General features: G+C 46.0%; 1 protein-coding gene across 1 annotated transcript in view; it reads left to right on the top strand.

Annotated features, from left to right (window-relative positions):
• SND1 (staphylococcal nuclease and tudor domain containing 1) overlaps positions 1–19,283 on the top strand; it is a 433,640-nt gene that overhangs the window by 47,542 nt on the left and 366,815 nt on the right. The window contains exons 5-9 of the mRNA XM_056118385.1: positions 270–430; positions 1,616–1,707; positions 2,677–2,835; positions 4,134–4,240; positions 6,788–6,878. Coding sequence (XP_055974360.1) covers positions 270–430; positions 1,616–1,707; positions 2,677–2,835; positions 4,134–4,240; positions 6,788–6,878 — 610 coding nt within the window. The remainder of the gene's footprint in view (positions 1–269; positions 431–1,615; positions 1,708–2,676; positions 2,836–4,133; positions 4,241–6,787; positions 6,879–19,283) is intronic.

Raw genomic sequence — 19,283 nt, 5'->3', positions numbered from 1 at the left:
CTTGTCCTGTCTTTCGCCATCACGACAGTATGAGAATGCCGTGTTCTTTGGAGCTTTTCATTAAATGCTTTTAGGATGGAGCATTTGTGCAAGGTTCTAAGCCTGGAATCTGGAAACTGGTACTTTTCCATTACCGCCTTGGGTCTGAAGCCAGGGATCCGAAACAAATGCTCTGAGGAGAAGTTGTTGAGGAAGACCTGGCTCAGAGAGAGCCAGATCCTGCCGTTGTCAACCCACTAACTGCACACGTTTGTGTTTTCTCTTCCTAGTCCTGAGCAAAACCGGCTTTCAGAATGTGAGGAGCAAGCGAAGGCAGCCAAGAAAGGCATGTGGAGTGAGGGGTCCGGCGCTCACACCATCCGGGACCTCAAGTACACCATTGAGAACCCCAGGCACTTTGTGGACTCCCACCACCAGAAGCCTGTCAATGGTGAGGCGGGGCAGCAGGCGTGGGCGGCACTGGGGGATTTCCTGCTGTGTATTCTCAAGCTTCTTGACATCTTCAAAACCCATTTGAGGGGCCGGAGCGATAGTACAGTGGGTAGGATGTTTGCCTTGCACATGACTGATCCAGATTCGATCTCCGGCATCTCATATCGTCCCCCCCAGCACTGCCAGGAGTAATTTCTGAGTTCAGAGCCAGGAGGAACCCCTGAACATTGCCGGGTGTATCCAAAAAGCAAAAAAATATAAATAAATAAAACCTATTTGACTGGGTTTCCCAGGGCTTTCCTTGGAAAGTTATTAGGATAAACCAAAATTGTGGTGCTTTGGAAGGGGCTAGATTCTGCAAGGCAGAAGATGACTGATGTGTTTTGCACATTGGGGATGTTTGTGTTTTTTAGAAGATTTAAACATCATCCTTGGGGCCGGCAGGGTGTTTGCTTTCCTTGTAGCTGATGGGTTTGATCCCTGGCATCCCATATAGTCCCTTGAACACAAAGCCAGGAGTAACCCTGGAGCATCTTTGGGTGTGGTCCAAAAACCCAACCAAACAAAAAAATCCCAACATAAGCCAAAAACTGAAAACCAAAAACTCCTCAAAAGTATGCATGTATGGTTCCTAGCTCTTACTTTGAGATCATTGTTTCAGTTACATGAACTGGAATCAGTTTGTTGTTTGTGGGGTCCCTGGTTCTCCAGTGAGCAGCCTTGCTTTTGGAGAACAGAAATGGGTCTGTAGTCAGGAAGTTCCGAAGAGTCCCAGCGTCTGAGATGTCAGTCTCGGGCTGGAGGGATAGGACAGGAGGTAAGGTGCTTGCCTTGCATGCCACTGATCCTTGGTTTTATCCCTAGCACTCTATATGGTCCCCCAACACAGAACCAGGAATAGCCACCTGAGCACTGCTGGATATGGCTCTAAACTGCCCTCCCATGCATTTTGGTGACCCCTTATCCCCAACCCCTGGACAAAAAAGAGAGAGAATACAACAGATTTCAGTCTGTTCCCCTGAAATAGTTTGTGGGAGACTCTTGTGGCCTTTATAACATGCTTCATCACATCTCAGAGGGGCTTCCTGGCAGAGAAGAGCTGAGGTCACTGCACTTTGATGTGGCATTGTGTATCCGGGCTTGACTGTTGCTCACCACCTAAACTGCTCGTTCTGTTCTGCAGCCATCATCGAGCATGTGCGGGACGGCAGTGTGGTCAGGGCTCTGCTCCTTCCAGATAACTACTTGGTTACCGTCATGCTGTCCGGGATCAAGGTCAGACCATATACTGGGCCGTGGGTAGCTGAGTATATGGAAACATTCGACACTAGGTAGATTCTTCCAACTGGGGCCTTGGCAGTTTCTTTCTAGTCTGACCCACTATAGATGACTGTAACAGTGGTTTTCAACTGCTGGTCCAAGGACTGATGCCAGTTGTCAGAAATTGCCAGCCAGTTGCAAAAAGTTTTTGTCACTTAACACATGATGCGCCTGGATCATATAGTTAGTACTATTGGCAATTCTTGTTGTAGATAATTTTTATTTCTGCCTTAGTAGTCCGTGAAATATTTCTTATTTTCACCAGTCCGTAGGTCATAAGGTTGAAAACTACTGGACTTGAATACTTTATAAATTGTAGTGGGATGATTCTCAGTAGATCAAATAAGAGTTTTTTTTTTCTTTCAATATTCATGGTCCGTTTGGAGTTGGCTATGTTGAGAGATAGTTGAAACCCAGAAAGAAGGGGTGATATTTGCTGAAGATGACTTCTCTTATTTTAAAATATTCTTAATTAAAAAAACAAGTTTGAGCCCAGAAATATAATGCAGTGGATAAGGCACTTGCCTTGCATGCAGCCTAACCACGTTCGATCCCCGTCACCCTCGACAGTCCCCTGAGCACGGCCAGGAGTGATCCCTGAGCACAGAGCCAGGAGGAAGCCCTGAGCACCATTGGGTGTGGGCCCTCCCAATAATAAATGACAACAAAGTCAGGGGTTTAAGAAAGTCACTGGTGAATTTTTTTTTCCTGGCAAGGGGTAATTTCCAACTGTAATTGAAATGATTTTCCCAGTGATAACTTGAGCTTTCTTTGCCTAAGATATCTAAGATGTTTTTGGCAGCATCTTTTCCCAGTATGTTTTCAGGAGGTTTGGAGGCTTGTTCAGCTGAGTGGTGTTCAGAGCAGGGTGAGGGGTTTGGCCCTCACATTCTCTTCTTCTCACCCTTCACCTTTCTGCTCCAGTGCCCGACTTTCCGACGGGAAGCTGATGGCAGTGAAACACCAGAGCCCTTTGCAGCAGAAGCCAAATTTTTCACGGAGTCTCGACTGCTACAGAGAGATGTTCAGATCATCTTGGAGAGCTGCCACAACCAGAACATTCTGGGTACCATCCTTCATCCAGTGAGTGTGCCCGGGGATTGTCCCCCTGAAAAAACTTCATCTTAGCAGGATTAGCACCTACTGATTTTTAGGCTCCCCCCCCCCCCCCCCGGGTGTGTGTGTGTGTGTGTGTGTGTGTGTGTGTGTGTGTGTGTGTGTGGAGAGAGCTGTTGGTATTGGACAGATCTCTTCAATTTTGCCCTTTCAGAAAATTAATCACAAATGTTACCGGGCTTCTGAGGGGAGAGAGGACCACTATCGGTTGTTTGCCCAGTTGTTCCTCGAGGTTGCCAGTAGGAAAGGTGGGAGGGAGGTTGCCCTGTCATTTATAAGTGGCATAGAAACATGGAGAATTAGGTTGCCAGCAGAACTAGTAACTATTGTAACTATTGTATGTGAGTCCAGAAGTTAAAAATGTATAAGGAAAGACTTCTGTAAAAAATCATCCTGTATTCCAGGCCTAGCCAGTTAGCTCCTAACCCTGCTTTTGAGCTTTTTGAGCTCTTTGAATTGTGACTCTAAAGAGTTACAAAATGTGGCTATTTTGTGGACAAAAAAAGGGCCTTGCTTTGTAACACCTGGGTTGAAGTAGCATTTTATTGTTAGAACCTGTGACAAATGCGGGTAAACTTCTGTTGTCTGCTTGGAGGATTCTGCCGGGGTGGCAGTCTGGGAGGCCTGGTGTGGAATGTGCCAAGGTCATGTCTGCTGCTGGGGGACCGCTAGCTGCTGGCCCATGCCCTGCCAGATGGCTCGGGGTCACAGCAGAATGAGAATTGTAATTCACCTCGGCTGAAATGTCCTGTAAGTTATTCCTTATTCAGCTGCTTCTTCAGCTTTCTCTTTATGAAAAGGGGAGTCATTGCTGATCGCAGGGAGGGAAATAATGAGTAATCTCCACGAAACAGATTAACACCCTCCTCTGCCCACAGGAAGAGCTATGGAAATGTCAATTCCATTCAATGCCGTGAGCATTTATCCTGCCCCTGTTAGTGAGAGGTAGCGCCGGGGATTGGGAGATGGAGCCGGTGCTGGGGAGTCCCGGACTGATGCCTCCTCTTGGGCTTGTGGGCTGGTTCTTCTTGAAGGAGACGGTTCTGCTTTTTATTCATTTCTTTATTTTTCGTTTTTAATTTTCAGTTACCTGCAGAATAGAGAGAGCGAGAGCAAGTGTGTGTGTGTGTGTGTGTGTGTGTGTGTGTGTATGTGTGTGTGTGTACGTGTGTGTACATGATATGCGATAATAGATGTCTAGAGAAGCGGGTTCCCTGGCAGGAGGTGCTGACCCTGCCTGCCCGCGCTTGCCCCTTGTGTTTCAGAATGGCAACATCACCGAGCTCCTCCTCAAGGAAGGTTTTGCACGCTGCGTGGATTGGTCGATCGCGGTGTATACTCGGGGCGCAGAAAAGCTGAGGGCGGCTGAGAGGTAAGGGCACCTTTGTCAGAGCTTTGTTAAGTAAGGCTCTCTGTGGGGAAGACACATAGTGTTCATCTTGCACCCATCTGTGGGAGTTTTACTTTGGTAGAGACTTCGGGAGATTCCAGGACCTCCTATTGGAGTGACTGGCTTGTGGTCACTAGCCTTTAGGCCTAGTCTGATTTGGTGCTGGGCAGTGAAGGCGTGGATTCACGCTCAGGCATATCTCTCTCTATTTGATAAGCTTTGTGCATTGTTTTGGTTCTTCTCCACCTGGTCCCCTCAGCACACACAGACACACACAGACACACACAGTCACACACACACAGACACACACACACAGACACACACATACCCTGACCCTCAATTACACACACACACACACACACACACACACACACACACACACACACAGTTTTCTGGAGCCCAGGGTATGATGGCAGGAGAAAATCTATCTTAAAACAGCACTGTTCCAAGTTGAGACCTCTTGCTCTTCTTATGTAACTATGTTTTAATTCTGCACCTGGAGTTTTGGGGGGAAGTGGGAAGCACATTGGACTGGGGCTCAGGGCAGCTTCTTCCTGGCTCTGTGCTCAGGGATCATTCCTAGAACTGCTCAGGAGAACAAACATATGGGTTACTGAGTCACTTGTGTGTAAGTCAAGCGCCCTACCCATCGTACTATCTCTCCGACCCTGTGCTTCAATTTTATCTGCTAATCCAATCCTGGGTAAAGCAGATAAAGAAATAATTTCTGCCAGAAAAAGAAAAAAAAAAACGGTAGTGGATATTCTAAGGATTAGTGGCAGTTTCAAGGGTTAAGGTTAAGCATTTCCAGGTGTAGGGTTGCTGGAGTTGAGGCGAGTGGCCCAATTAGATGGCTAGAGATGCTGCATTTTGAGGCAGGTCCTGGCTCTTCCCCTCAAGAAACCGCAGAAGACCACAGATCATGGCTGATGCCTGTCACATGCCACCAGCTTGCTGTGTGATTTATTTCAGGATTAGAAAGTCATGATAATGGTCTTGGTGACTTCACAGCTTTGCTGTGGGATATCAGCTAAGAGAAGTGCAAGAACATGCATTGAATAACTTTCATTCTCACCCTAAAAAAAAAATCAGTTCTTTCACATTACTTCACTTCATAAACAGAATTTTTTACAGGGCTTTCCATCTGAACCATGGCTCATCTGACAAATGTGGATTGATTTAGTTGCTAGAGAGATAGAGCAATGGATAAGGCAGTTACCTTGCATGTGGCCTGGCTTTGTGGTGCCTCAAGCCTGGCCAGGCGTGATCCCTGAGCACAGAAGTAAGCCCTGAGCACCTCCTGGTGTGGCCCCAAGAGGAACAAGCGACAAAGTGGATTAATTTAAAAATAACCCATAGCGATTGTAGAAATTAAGTGTTTATGTGGTTTCAGAATTAAATTAAAAAGATACTATTGTTACTGAGAAGGCTTCAAATACCTCTGATTGTTCTGTGATGCTCTTTTTTTTTTTCTTGTGGGGGACGGTTAATTGGGGGTAGGGGTGAGAGATGGAGCATTTCTTAACTAAATTTCTGCCTGTCTTGTGAAGAAAATATGAAAATGGTGCCTATGTGTTGTGTGGCATCTGTAGGGGAGCTTATAAATATTTTACAGTGCCCATCATTGAACAGGTTTAGATATGGGAATGCAAATTATATTTTGGTAATATGCAATGCTTGCCTGCTGTTTTGTGCGTTGTTTTGGAGCTGCTTAACATTGTTGCTCAAATCTATTGAAGAATTCCGTGTATTTTACTACGATTGCATGTTACTCTTTTCCTCATTTTAGTGCTTAAAAAAATGATTGCACTACTGTTTACAGAAATAGCAGTTCCTTCCCCCTGCACATGTATCCATTTATTTGTAAATACTCTGAGACAGCTGTTCATTGATTTCCCAGTTTTTTTTTTTAAAAGAATCTTTTCACACATTCCATTTTCCATTCTTATTCTGATTCAAGAAATGTCTACTGCCTTAGTACTTCCAGAAACAAATTTCTACCAACATGAGTTTTTAAAACTCTTGTCTGTTTTTCTTATCCCTCAGCTGCACTGTGGTGACAATTTTGTTCTTGTTTCCTTCCCGTGCAGAATTTGGGTGACTGATAACCTTTTTAATAATTCAAAGGGAGATTTAGCAGGCTGCTGTGCCCTGCAAAGACAGATTGGCGTAGGCGTGTGTGTTCTTCCCACACGAGAGAGCCGTTGCTCTTATCTTTGCCATCCCGGTGTCTGGCACCATCCCTCAGGAGATACCGGATTAGCCTGATCTCAAGGTGTCCTTGTTCTGACCCCATGCAGAACCTTGCACACCCAGTCCTCCCCCATCTACCTGCTTTAGGTTTGTGGCCTGTTGGTGTCTTGGGATAGTTCCATTTGCTCTCTTCTGCTTTTTGAAGTGACTCGTGGCCTCTTGTGGGTGCCTCACCTGGAAGCGAAGGAGGATTCTGTCCTGCCGGCTCCCTCGGTGATGGATTCCTTGTCCTGACCTGATCTGTCTGAGTGATTTGCACCCTTGTTTCATTGCCAGGTTTGCCAAGGAGCGCAGGCTGCGAATCTGGAGAGACTATGTGCCTCCCACTGCTAACTTGGACCAGAAGGACAAGCAGTTTGTTGCCAAGGTGAGTCATTCTCCGCCTTCTGAGTCGCACAGTGGACACTGCCAGGCTGGTGATAATACAAATATTTGAGCCACCAAATGCTTTGGCTCTGGGATTCTTTAAAGGCAAACCAGTGGGGTGTCTGTATGTTTATGACAGGAAATTCAGAAACTGCAAGAACGTTACATTTCTTGCTGTAGGTTCCAAACTTTTCACTGGAAGCTCATAGGTTATAGTTGTGGGCCTTGCAGACTGGAAAATGTCTATAACAAATGACATTCATTTCTCGTGGTCCCATAAGCATCCTTTTATTTGGGACTTTTGTGGATTTGACGTTTGTGCAACGTGATTCCCCTCCTGCCCTCCCCTCCCCCGCCAAAGTTGTATTCTACAGATGTGCTCTGGGTGGGTTCCTTTGGAAGGAGCTGGAGCTGCTGAATAGATTCCTTGGTTGTGTCAGTGGTGCTGGAGAAGTGTTTTCTCTTGTCAGCAGGGTTTTTGATACTTGAGTGATAGGTAGGCCGTTTGCTGAATATAACTCTAATGTTTGCCAGCCTGGTTTTGGTTTTGGAGATACTTTAAGATATGTCTTCATGGACTGAAAGTGGTTAAGTAATCATCTTCCTGGACAAAGTGTTTAAAGATCCTTATTTCCAGACAAAACGATTTAGTCTTGTTTTCTTACAGAGGTGACTGGCTGTGAATTTAGGATGAGCCGCCACTAGGTGGCACTGCCAGCCTGAGAAATCCTGGAACAGGTTCCCTTGGATGGCAGCATTTTAACAATCTGAGGCATTGACTCAAATTTGTTCTTCACTTTTTTCTTGATGCCCAAAGCAGTAAGGGGGGGGGTGTGGAGAGAAGGAAGAAGGCGGGAGAGGAGAAAGAGAGGAGAGGAGAGGATGGGGGGGGAGAGAGAAAGAGGGAGGGAAGGGAGGAGAAGAGAAGGAGGGAGGGAAAGAGAGAGAGAGAGAGAGAGAGAGAGAGAGAGAGAGAGAGAGAGAGCGAGAGAGAGAGAGCGAGAGCTAGCCAGAGAGCCAGAGAGCCTCCGAGCAGCTGTTAGGTTAAACACCACCATGTAGTGGCCATAGTGGCCATTCATAGGTGTAGCCCCTTTCCACCCTCTATACCTTAACCTTAGCGTGCCCTGGCAAGGAACCTTGCTTCCTTGTGGCGTGGGCCACTGAGTATGGTCTGCTGCCCTTCCATGGGGCTCACTCGCTCTCCTTGGGAATGGAGCCTATAGACTGGCCTGTTTGGGGATTGCATATGCAAGGTCAAAAGATCTTTCTCGAAGGCAGGAAGGCAGGTCTGCGCTTGTCATCACCCTCTCTGTGAATGGCTGTCGCAGTAGTGAAGGAGGCTAAAGCTTGGGTGAGCCCACCCTTGAGAGTCTCTGCCAGCGGCGCTCAGTGCCAAGCGAGTTTGTAGAAAAACCTAGAAGATTTCAAGGAACTTGGGAGGATTTGGGGCCTCTGCAAGTTGGAGAGCTATGGTACTGCTGACGAAAGAAGTCCAAAGATTAGATAGTTTTTTGCATTTAGCTTAAATATGACTTGGATTGGGGACTGGGAGAGGGACAGCTGGCTGGAGGAATGTCGTTTTGATTTTTAAATCAAAATGTTTTTTTTTTTTTATTGAATCGCCATGAATTACAAAGTTCCAAAAATGTTTATGTGATTGAGTTTCAGGTGTACAATCAGTCCCTTCCCCAGTGCCCACAGCCTTCCACTAATGTCCTCAGTTTCCCTCCTGCCCCCAGCCTGCCTCTATTGCTTTACCCCCTCCCCCATCATCCTATTGTGGTTTCTTTTTCTTCTTCCTCTTCCTCTTCTTTTTCCTCCTCTTTCTCCTCCTCTGCCTCCCCCTTTTCCTTCTCCTCTCTTTCCTCCCCCCTTCTTCCTTCTCCTCTCCTCTTTTTTAAAATAAGCCAAGACTGTTTTTCTTTACAATGAAGCTTTATTCATTACAGTGCCGGAATAGAGGAGGCTGCCTCTAGAATTGATCTCTTAGAGGATGATGAGAGCTAACCAATCTCCTGAAGACTCTTCAACATAAATTTTGGTCACTTGGGTCTAGGTCTCTAAGAGAATAGAGAGAAAATCGTATTTATGAGCTGAAAAATGGCTTTAAAATAGGTTGCTCATATTATCTGTGCTAGAGATTGGCAGGCAATGGCCTTTGGGCCAGATCTGGCTTAGCACATGTTTATGGATGGCCTGTGGACTGAGATTGGATTCTGGATAGAGACTTTGCGGGGAGGGCTCCTGGGAGGTGCTTGGGAGGTCTGGGATCCCCACTGGCGTTTCTCAACCCACCTTGCTGTAGGTTCCCCGCCAGGGCCCGAGGAAGTGAGGCTGTGGTGTCAGGGGTTCCCAGGTCACCGTATGGGGCTGGGTACCTCCAGGGCTATGCACACTACTACTCGGGGTACCAGGTGGTCCCAGGGTTTGGCCGAAGGTTGGACACCTGCTGGGTATGTGTCCTGCCTGCTGTACTCTGCCGATGTATAGGGATATCCCCGTGTCTGGACATATACCTATGTAGGAAAAATGCTACCAAAAATGTAGTTGAATTCTACTTTTTGTGGTGTTGGGGATTGAACCCTGGGTTCCACACACACATGAGGCTTGTGCTGTACTACTAGTGCATATCCCTAGCCAGAAAAGTGGGTTTTGTTTTTTGTTCTTTTCTTTCTGGGCCATACCTGGCAATGCTCGGGTTACTCCTGGCTCTGCACTCAGGAATTACTCCTCACAGTGCTTGATGAACCATATGGGATGCTGGGGATCGAACCCGGGTTGGGCATGTGCAAGGCAAGTGCCCTGTCAGCTGTGCAGATTATCAGATTCAGACTTCAGTGTCATGTATTGGGACATACCCAGGTTTGTTTGTTTACATACTGTCAATGTCTGTTTTCCTAATACAGTAGCAGAGCTGCATAGTTGTAACAGAGACTGTATGGCCCACAGTCTTAAATATTTGGTCTCTTGCCGTTTACAGAAGTTTGCTGACCGCTGATGTAAACGAGTCCAACTCATAGTGCCTTGAAGTGATATAAGGAGTTTGAGCCAGAATGTAAATCAAGGCATTGCTTCTTTCATCAAGAAAAGCTTGCCACAGAGCAAATGTCAGCAAAATTCTTAGTGATATAGTTGATTTATTTTCTGGTGCAAGTTCCTTATCACAGCGCAGTCTGGCAGCCACTACTGAGCTGTACTGATGTCCTCTTTCACAGTTAATTTTTATGTGTCTATTTTATTTTTAGTGCATAAATGTTTAAAGAATTCTATGGACATTTAATTAAGAAATGAAGTCTTTCATTTCCCCCCTCCTCCTCGTAGCCATTTTCAGCTTGTGAATCAGTTCATGTCTTGGAATAAAATGTTCACTGCTTTCTTAATTTTTTGCTTTAGTTTTTGTTTTCACGCCATAGCCGGTGGTGCTCAGGGCTTACTCTGGCTCTGTGCTCAGGAATTGCCCTTGGTGCTCAGGGCACCATCTGAGTGCTGGGAGTCAAACCTGGGTTGGCGCTAGCAAGGCTAGTACTCTGTCTGCTGTATCGTCACTCCGGCCCCTCTTAATTATTGCAGTTTCAGCTGTGATACTTTCCTTCATGACATGTAAGTTAGGATTCAGGGGTTTTAAATTTTTTTTTTTTTTTTTTTTGCGATGGGGTTGGGCGTTTGGCCACATCTGGCTATGCTCGGGAATTTCTGTGGCTCTGCACTCAGAAATTACTCCTGGTGGTGCTTGGGGGACTGTATGATTGAGCCCACGTCAGCTGCCTGCTGTACTATCTCTCCAGCCTATGTATATGCATACTCTCCTGCATGCGCTTCTCCCCAATCCTTCCAGTTTGAGTATATCATAGATGCCGTAGTTGTGGTTCAACTTATATATACATGTGCACTTTATAAATACTAATCACCCCTGAACCTTATAGCATTTATAACTGCTTCTCATTTTCTAGGTTTTATTTTCCCCAGAGTTAATCTCTTTTCACAGTTTGGTGTGTATGTATTAGCTTAGTATGTAATATATGTTAACTATTAATACATATTAATTCAACCTGTCTAAGATGCCTCTCTAGATTTTGATTCAGTCTGTTAATTTATCTGCTTCAGTAATATTTTGAATAATTCTTGGAAAAACCCTGACTTCTTCAGATCTGGAGTAGTTCCTTTCTTTGCCTGGGACAGGGTGGTCATGGTTGGATTTTGTCACTGTTATCTTTAGGTAGTGTTTCATCTTGCCTTTCTTTTGGGTTGGGATTAATGTTTGCAGAGAATCTCACAACTTCTCTATATGGTCTGATCACACATTGTCTAGGTCTTTGAGGGAAAAAGTTATTATGAGGGAAAAGTTTTGAGACCCTTTGAATTTTTAATTACATTTGATTGATCATTGGATGTGGAATTTTGCTCAGAGTTACTTCCCTTCAGCATTGTGATGGTTTGACTCCCCTGCCATGACTTTTTTTTTTCTTGTTTTTGTGTCTGTCTGAAACCATCTGATTCCTCATCTTTTTATGAATTTTTTCCTTTCTGCGTTTTTGGAAAACTCTTTTTCGTCATGAGATTTCTGTGCTTGCTCTTTCATAGAAAGAGAAGAACTCAGACCATTTTCATGTTTCAGTGTTTCAAATTAAGTTGGTGGGCAGGTCTTGTTAACCTTCTTTTCCTCTTTTTTGCCCCTTATTTTTTCCTATGCTCTTTCTGAATTTCTTATTTATCTTTCCAGTGTTTCTCTTAAGTATTTTGTTCATGGTGATGTATTCAAGTTTTTGTTTGGGCTTTGGGCTACCCATAATACTCAGGGCTTACTCATGAGTCTGTGCTCAGGGCTCATTCCTGGTGCTGCTTGGGGGACCGTATGTGGTGACAGCAGTTGAACCCTGTTGGCCTGCATGCAAGGCAAAGCACTTTCCCACTCTATTAGCTCTTCGACCCTCTATTAATTTTTAAAAGCTTCTTTGGCATATTTCTCATTGTTACTATTTTAAAAAGAATAGGATCTAATGCTTGCCTTAGAGTAGTTAATGAGTTGACTTGCTTTCTAAGACATGAATTCTAATCCTGGGAAAATTATCTTCTCCCTACAGAGCCTGCCCTCCGAGTTGTGTTTTATTTTCTTTGGTTTATTTTGGTTTCCTTTTTCTATTAGAAGGCTTTCCCAGCTACCTGGTGACCCATTGTTAAGAGTGACCCATCCTTTAAGAGTGAGGAATTGAACACCAGTATGAAAACAGTGACCTCCGGTAGGGGAGGGAGGGTGGTGTACGTTTTGAAATCCTGATGCTTCTTGCATAGATCTTAAGCCAGTTCTGTTTTTTGACTTCACTTCATGCCCCGCTCTAGTCGAGTCACTGGACTGATGGTTTTAGATGTTTGGAAGGTGGGAGGAGTCTGAGGTGTGTCTCTGATTGGCTGTTATATTCTCTCACCAGCAGCTGATTGAGTTTTGCTGAGTCTGTGGAGTTAATTTCCATGCATCTGTCTTCCAAAGTTTTCTTGCTATGTTCTTCTCTTCCTTTTGAGCCTGTGTAGGTGGAAAGAAAAGAAAAGAAAAACAGCCCTCAAAACCTTTTATTTTTGTTGGAGAGTTCTTTAGGGAGGAAGCCAAAGTAAATATTTGGGCTTGCTTCTTTAATTTGTGCATAATAATCCACTGTGAGACTACACCATAATTTACTTAACTTGTCCCCCATAGGTCAATATTAATGTAGTTTATAATTTCCTATTATTTAGAAAATGGACTAAATCTCTATGTAAATGGCAGTTATTTCCTTAGGAATGTTTTTGAGCAAATTTGCCAAATAGCTTTCCAGAAAATATTAACCCGTGTGCACCTTAATGTGTTTTTGTTTTCTGCTGTGCTCTAGAACAGAGGTTGACCAACACTTTTTCATAAAGGACCATATGGTACATATTTTAGGCTTTAAGGGGCATGGAGTTAGTCTTTTTGCTGCTGGAGAAATAAAACATTTAGCTGGACAGTAAAAAATTGAACAGGCCTGTCTTTGTTTCAGTAAAACTTTACTTACAGACCTCTGTCGGAGAATACTTCATATCAGTTTTGGTGTGAAAGGGGAAAATTAGCAGCGTTTTGTTTTTGGGCCACACTTGGCAGTGCTGAGGACTTCTCCTGGCTCTATGCTTGGAGATCACTCCTGGCAGGGCTTCGGCAGACCATATTGGGTACTGAGGATTAAACTCAGGTTGGTGGCATGCAAGGCAAGTACCACCTCCCCTGCCCCCACCCACTTGTGCTCCGGTCCTATTTGCAGTTCTTTCTTTAGAACTCAATTGTAGTCTCCTAGTTATTTTACTTGATTGTGTTTTGTTTATTCGAATAGATTTTTTCCCCTTATTTCTTATTTTTGCCCTTTTTAAATGTTACTGTTTCTTACATCTTATCTTTTGACTCTGACTATTCTTTGGTAAAGGTAAAAAAGGTAAAGGCCCTCCCGTTGATCGTTGATTTGCTCGAGCGGGCCCAGTAACGTCTCCATTGGAGACTTTGTTGTTACTGTGTCTGGCATATCGAATACTCTCGGTAGCTTGCCGGGCTCTCCGAGAGGGGTGGAGGAATCGAACTCGGGTCGGCCATGTTGGCCGCTTGTCAGGCGAACGCCCTACCCGCTGTGCTATCGCTCCATCTGAAGTGCCTGTTGTTATAATAAGGGAAATAACATGTAGTTTATTGGAGGCTTTTAGTAAGAATTGGCATCATTTTCATAGACTCATAATTTTCTATTTTAGATCGCTTTAGAATATGAATGTTACTTATATTGATGGACTGGAGTGATAACACAGTGGGTAGGGCATTTGCCTTGCACACGGCTGACCTGGGTTCGATTCCTCTGTCCCCTTGGAGAGCCTGGCAAACTACCGAGAGTATCCCGCCCACACGGCAGAGCCTGGCAAGCTCCCCGTGGCGTATTCGATATGCCAAAAACAGTAACAACAAGTCTCTCAATGGAGACATTACTGGTGCCCGCTTGAGCATATCAATGAACAATGTGAGGACAGTGCTACAGTGTTATTTCTTATGGTATAGAGATCAAGCCCAGGCCCCAGGCAGGCATCCATTGAACTATATCCCTGGCCTTGTTAAACCTGATTTTAAATATTCTTGAATTTCAGGGTTCCCTTTGTCCCTCCCTCCTTTCTAGGGTGGTGGGATGGAACCAAGCAAACACTCTACAGCTAAGCCACAGCTCCTGCTCCAAATGACTTTTTTCCAAGGAAATCCTAAAAGATCTTGGCTCTTGGCTCTTATAGACACTGTTCCAACCCTGTGTGTTTCCATGGGAGGATTCTGCTCTGAGGGGCATATAATGGTGCTTTCTTCAACAGTTAGGCATCTCTTTAAGACTTTCTGGTAGTGGGCACAGTTGAAGAGTCTGCCAGAGGTGACCCTTGACCTCTTTCGCAGGGGGATTCTGGGGTTCTGCGGGTGATTTCTGAAACTGACAAAGCTGTAGCTCAGTCTCACTTCCCTTCCTAGAGAATTGAAACCCACCAACTCTTCTCTTCTTTTTATTTTGGTTTTTGGACCACCCAGTGATGCTCAGGGGTTACACCTGCCTCTGCACTCAGGGATCACTCCTGGCAGTGCTTGGGAGATCATATGGGATGTGGGGATTGAACTTAGGTGGGCTGCCTGCAAGGCAAGGGCCCTCCCCCCTGTGCAATGGCTCTGGCCCCCACCTGTTCTTCCTTTGATGCTTGTGGCCTCCCAGTAGGCTGGTCCTCACCCTCTGCTTAAGCAGTTTCCCTGGTTAAGGGAGGACATGCAAGGAGGATGCACCTGCCTCTCTGGGTTAGTGGAGAAGCATGTTCACTTCACAGCGATTAGCTGAGCCTGCTTGAGACTTGTGTGCCTGTTGTGGCTTGCCAGTTTCCTGCCTGCCTTCCCTGTGGCGTTTTCGCTGATCTGTGCTGTTCGTGGCCATATGGTCCCCCGAGCACGTGGCCTGGCTTCCCTGTCCCTGCTGCTGGATGCTTGGGCCTTGCAGATTTCAGCGACCTGAATAACACCGGGCCAGCGCGGGGGTTGCAGCCTGTCCTCAGGGCTGGTGGCTTCAGCCTGGCTGCCTGGTGAGAGGCCTCTCGCTTCCTTCTCTGCCTCTCAGTCTGCCCCAGCAGAGAGGGCTTTGCTTTGGGACTTAGAAGATGCGAAAGAATGAGACGTATCTAACCTTCTGGTGAGCTTTCAGGTGCTAATTGTGCCCCTGGGATTCCCTCTTGAAAATCTGTAGTTAACTGTTCCTGATATGGGTGATTTGGTGGTCCTGTCCCATGTGGGAAGGGACCTCGAAGACGTGGAGATGCAGGGAATCCTAGTATTTATTTGGTCCTGTTCCTCTTTTGCTGCCTGTCTCCTCACAGCTGTGTGTGTGGCGTGTGTGATCATCTCTCCCTGAGATAAGGTTTTCCAGTGTGGAGATGACTTGATGTTTCTGGCATGATCTGGTCTTTCCCGTTATATTTCCACTAGGGAATGTGGAGAGAAGACAAATACTAGCTCCCTCCTTGCCTTTAGAACTTGCAGGTGAGAAAGAAGTTCTGGAGCTGATGTAGCTAGGAAAGGGGTCTGTGTGGCCCCCAAATGATTAAGATGGTTTTGAGCTTGGTGTGTGGGGCACAGGCTTTGCATGGAGGAGGTCGTGGTTTTTCCTGGCACCACTGTGCACCACCAGATCTGTAACCCAGCCCTCTCCATAAAGGCCCAGGTTTGTAGCTCAAGTTAGCACTGATTTGCCAAGTTGATAGGATTTTTTTTTTTTTTTACCCCCTGGTTCCCTCAGAGTACCTGCCTCTTTGTGTTAAGTTGTTTCACAGTTTTAATTTTTCAGAAAAAGGAGTAGAGAATACAGTTACCCTTCACCCCCACCCTTCCCAGATCCCTGTTCATTATCCTCCATGTAGTCTGATTAAGGCCTGACAGTATAGATGCCATCTGATTAGGAACTGAGAGTGTAGATGCCGTCTGATTAGGGCCTGACAGCATAGATACCATCTGATTAGGAGCAGACAGTATAGATGCCATCTGATTAGGAGCAGACAGTATAGATGCCACCTGATTAGGAGCAGAGAGTATAGATGCCATCTGATTAGAGTAGCATAGCCGAGTAGCATAGCTGGTATTGGGTGAGTTTTGTTCTGTGCCCACTGTTCTGAAGTACTTCCCTGAGGTCTGATCTCTGCTGGATTACTGTCGGTCATCACATCCCCTGGTCCCTCTGGCCTGGCCCGGTTTCTTGGCTTCCCTTGCTTTGTTTGACCCTGAGGGTTTGGCAGAGTCCGGGTTGGGGACTGTGCGTGATGCCCTTTCTCAGGCCTAGGTCTGCGGCCTCTGTCCTTGAGTCCCTGCGATCCCGGCCCATCTGCTTGAGCCGGCCTAGTCTCGCAGCCCTGTAGTCTCCTGCGTAGGTGTCTGTGGAGGGCATGGAGTGGCGGTTGTCCCTTCTGCGAGGGATCAGTGCACACACATGTGGGTTTGGTGAGAAGCAGCATGGGCCACGGGCTGTTCATGGCGATTGTGGCAGGAGTCCAGAGCAGGGATGGATGTCCCTGTCCCGACAGAACGCTGCAGTTCTTCTGATTTGTGTCAGCCCTTTGCCTGCACACATCATCATTAAACCACTTGTTTTCCCTTTCCGTTTGCTCTTCAAAGAAACGGGATTCAGGGCCTGTGCTTGAGTCCAGTTGGTGACTTGTTCTGGGTTGTACCTCGTCCTGTGCCTTGGGGTATCTCCTGAGTGTGTGATGTAGTGGTAGGGAGGTGGCAGGGGTTGGGGGGAGATGGTCTCAGAGATCTCGAGCTTGTCGGGAAAGTGAGCCATGGGGTCCTACTTAGGATCATCCCAATGGGAAACCCCAGAGGCCATCAGTGTGCTACAGACGTGGGCGTGACAGCACCGACCAGCAGCCTTTGGTAGCTATCCACGCTGCTGTTCACTTCCTGCGTGTTAAGTGGCTGTAACCACCCTTTTTATTGCCGCTTCCACATCTCTGTTTAGGAGCTGCTTGTTCTCTTGATAATAATGATGCAATTTACAGAGGCATAAAAGCCTTCGCCCCCATGTACATGCAGAAAGGCCCCCCTCACACACGCACTCGCCTCCCACTCTGGAGCCAGAAGGCCCAGCCTCGTTGAACCTGCAGCTGAAGGGGACGCGTCTGACCCGGGAGCTGCTGCCCAGGCCTGCAATTGACAGCCCTGAAACCCCTCAGCTGTAGCAGCTGAGGCATTCAGGGGTGACGGATCCCAGTGGCTTGGCACAGGGGTATGCGTACCTCCTCACGATTCTGTAATCAGGGTGAAGGTGCAAGTGCTGTGGTCCCTGCCTTGATTTTTATTCCTCTCTGAGCCCCAGCGGGGCGTGGAGACTGGCTACGTACTTCTCATGTTGATTATAGGAATTTCTTCGTGTTTTCGGCAATTGGCAGTTGGATGAGTGTTCTCTTTGGTGTCTGTCGCTCGGCCTGTCATTGGGATTCAGGAAATACCAGGAACTGTATGCATCACAGATGCCTGACATTACCCTGTTATCCTTTGGGCACGTTTGAGGGAAGGAACAGTATTGATTTGCTCTACTAGCTATTTTGGCTTGGTGTGACTTGGTGGAAATTTTTTCTTCTCATTGGATTGAGCTGCAGTAGAATAGTATGTATCAGAAGTCCTTTGCCCCCGAATGGAATTTTGAAGGAAAGGGAAATCATTAGCAGGAGTCTTTCTATTTTGGTCTCTTGTCCAAGCCCCTACTGCTATCTTTGGGGAATTGGACCAAGGTTTCAGTCCAAGGTCATTTTTACTTGATCCTTATGTGTCTGGGTTACTAGCTCAGAAGTTCTTGTACTTCTTTGGCTTGCCCACCCCCTTTACAGATACCCAGCCCCACCAATTCAGTGTCCCGTCAGATATTTACTATCTTTAACAGAACAAATAGGAAGCAACCCCCAAGTTCCTCTCAGGGCTACTGACCCTCTCCCCAGGATTGCTCCTATAGTGCCTCCTCCCCACTCCTGCCCCCATCACCCACACTGGGAAAGGTATAGATGATAATGGGATTAAGAGTTACTGTTTCTCCTTCTTGTCATTAAATCTGGAATTTTGGTGATAACCTTTTAGGCTGTTTTGATGTTCTGTACTTAAAAACGTGGTTTTTTTTGTCTGTGTGTGGGGGGCTATCTTTTTTTTTTCATTTTGGATCACACCCAGGGATGCACAGGGGTTACTCCTGGTTCTGCACTCAGGAAGTACTCCTGGCGGTGCTCAGGGGACCATATGAAATGTTGGGAATCGAACCCGGGTCGGCTGCGTGCAAGGCAAGCACCCTACCCGCTGTACTATGGCTCCAGCCCCCGTGGGGACTATCTTAATGGGCTTTTTAAATTTCCAAGTGCCTACACCCTTTGATTCTACCTATTCCCAGGTAACCAACCAGCCTTACCTTGACTTGACCATTTGTGCGACCACACATCATGCCTCCGATTTCCCTTAGGCTTCACCAAACTTTTCTGGCCAGCTAAGTTTTGGTTCTGGTTGTCTGGGATTTAAGTGTTTAGCCTTTGCGATTCTCTGGTCTGTCAAGGTTATAGCAGAATGTTTGTATGGTTATTTGAGACTGTTTTGGATGATTTCAAGTTAATCTTCCATAAAATGGAAAATTAAATATACCACTCATGTTCCCCCATCCACTCTCTTCTCTCTCAGACCTTTAATTGCATTTCTGGTCACTGGCCTGTTTTTCTCCAAGCTACTTCCATTACTCATGGAGAACTATTTCCCATGTGCCTGACATGGTCAGCCTACCCGAGACATACCTTTGATTCCAGAAGTTATCCATTCATTCTGTTTTATGGCATTTTCCTCTCTTTCTTGTCAGGTTAATTTTTGCTTTGTTCTTTCTTGGTTTTCTTATTTGATTTTTACTCTTTTTGGTGTGTGTTTGCTAGGTTCTTTTTTTTGGGGAAAAGGTAGAGAACAGTCAATTTTTGGAGGAACCTGCAAATAAATATTATGTGAAGAAAGACCTGAGATCTTCTGGGACTCTTTTAAGATATTTATGATATTCACCATGGCAAGGGGGAGTGTGGCTTCTTTCGTTTCATGCATTGAAAGGGAGGGAAATTTGGCCGCCCTCCCTGTGGGTAACAGCTGACCCTGTAGTTTGTTACACTGCTTTAGGGTCCTGTTAGAGTCTGATTGAAGGCTTGAAGGGTTGGTTTTGATTTGCAGATGAAATAGATGGTGACAGTGCTTTGCAGTCGATAGCTACCATACAGCAAAGTGTTGCTTGCAAAATTACCTAACAGCCTTGTAACAACAGACTCTGAATATAATTGGGCGCACTGTAGACTGATGACTGAATTATGGGTTCGAGTTATAACCCTGATGTGGTCCTCGACAGAT

The sequence above is a fragment of the Sorex fumeus genome, unplaced genomic scaffold, assembly GCF_029834395.1.
Source record: "Sorex fumeus unplaced genomic scaffold, SorFum_2.1 ptg000037l, whole genome shotgun sequence".
NCBI classification, from domain to species: Eukaryota; Metazoa; Chordata; class Mammalia; order Eulipotyphla; family Soricidae; genus Sorex; species Sorex fumeus.
The sequence above is the reverse complement of the archived record's forward strand: the minus strand, read 5'-3'. Positions and strand labels throughout refer to the sequence as shown.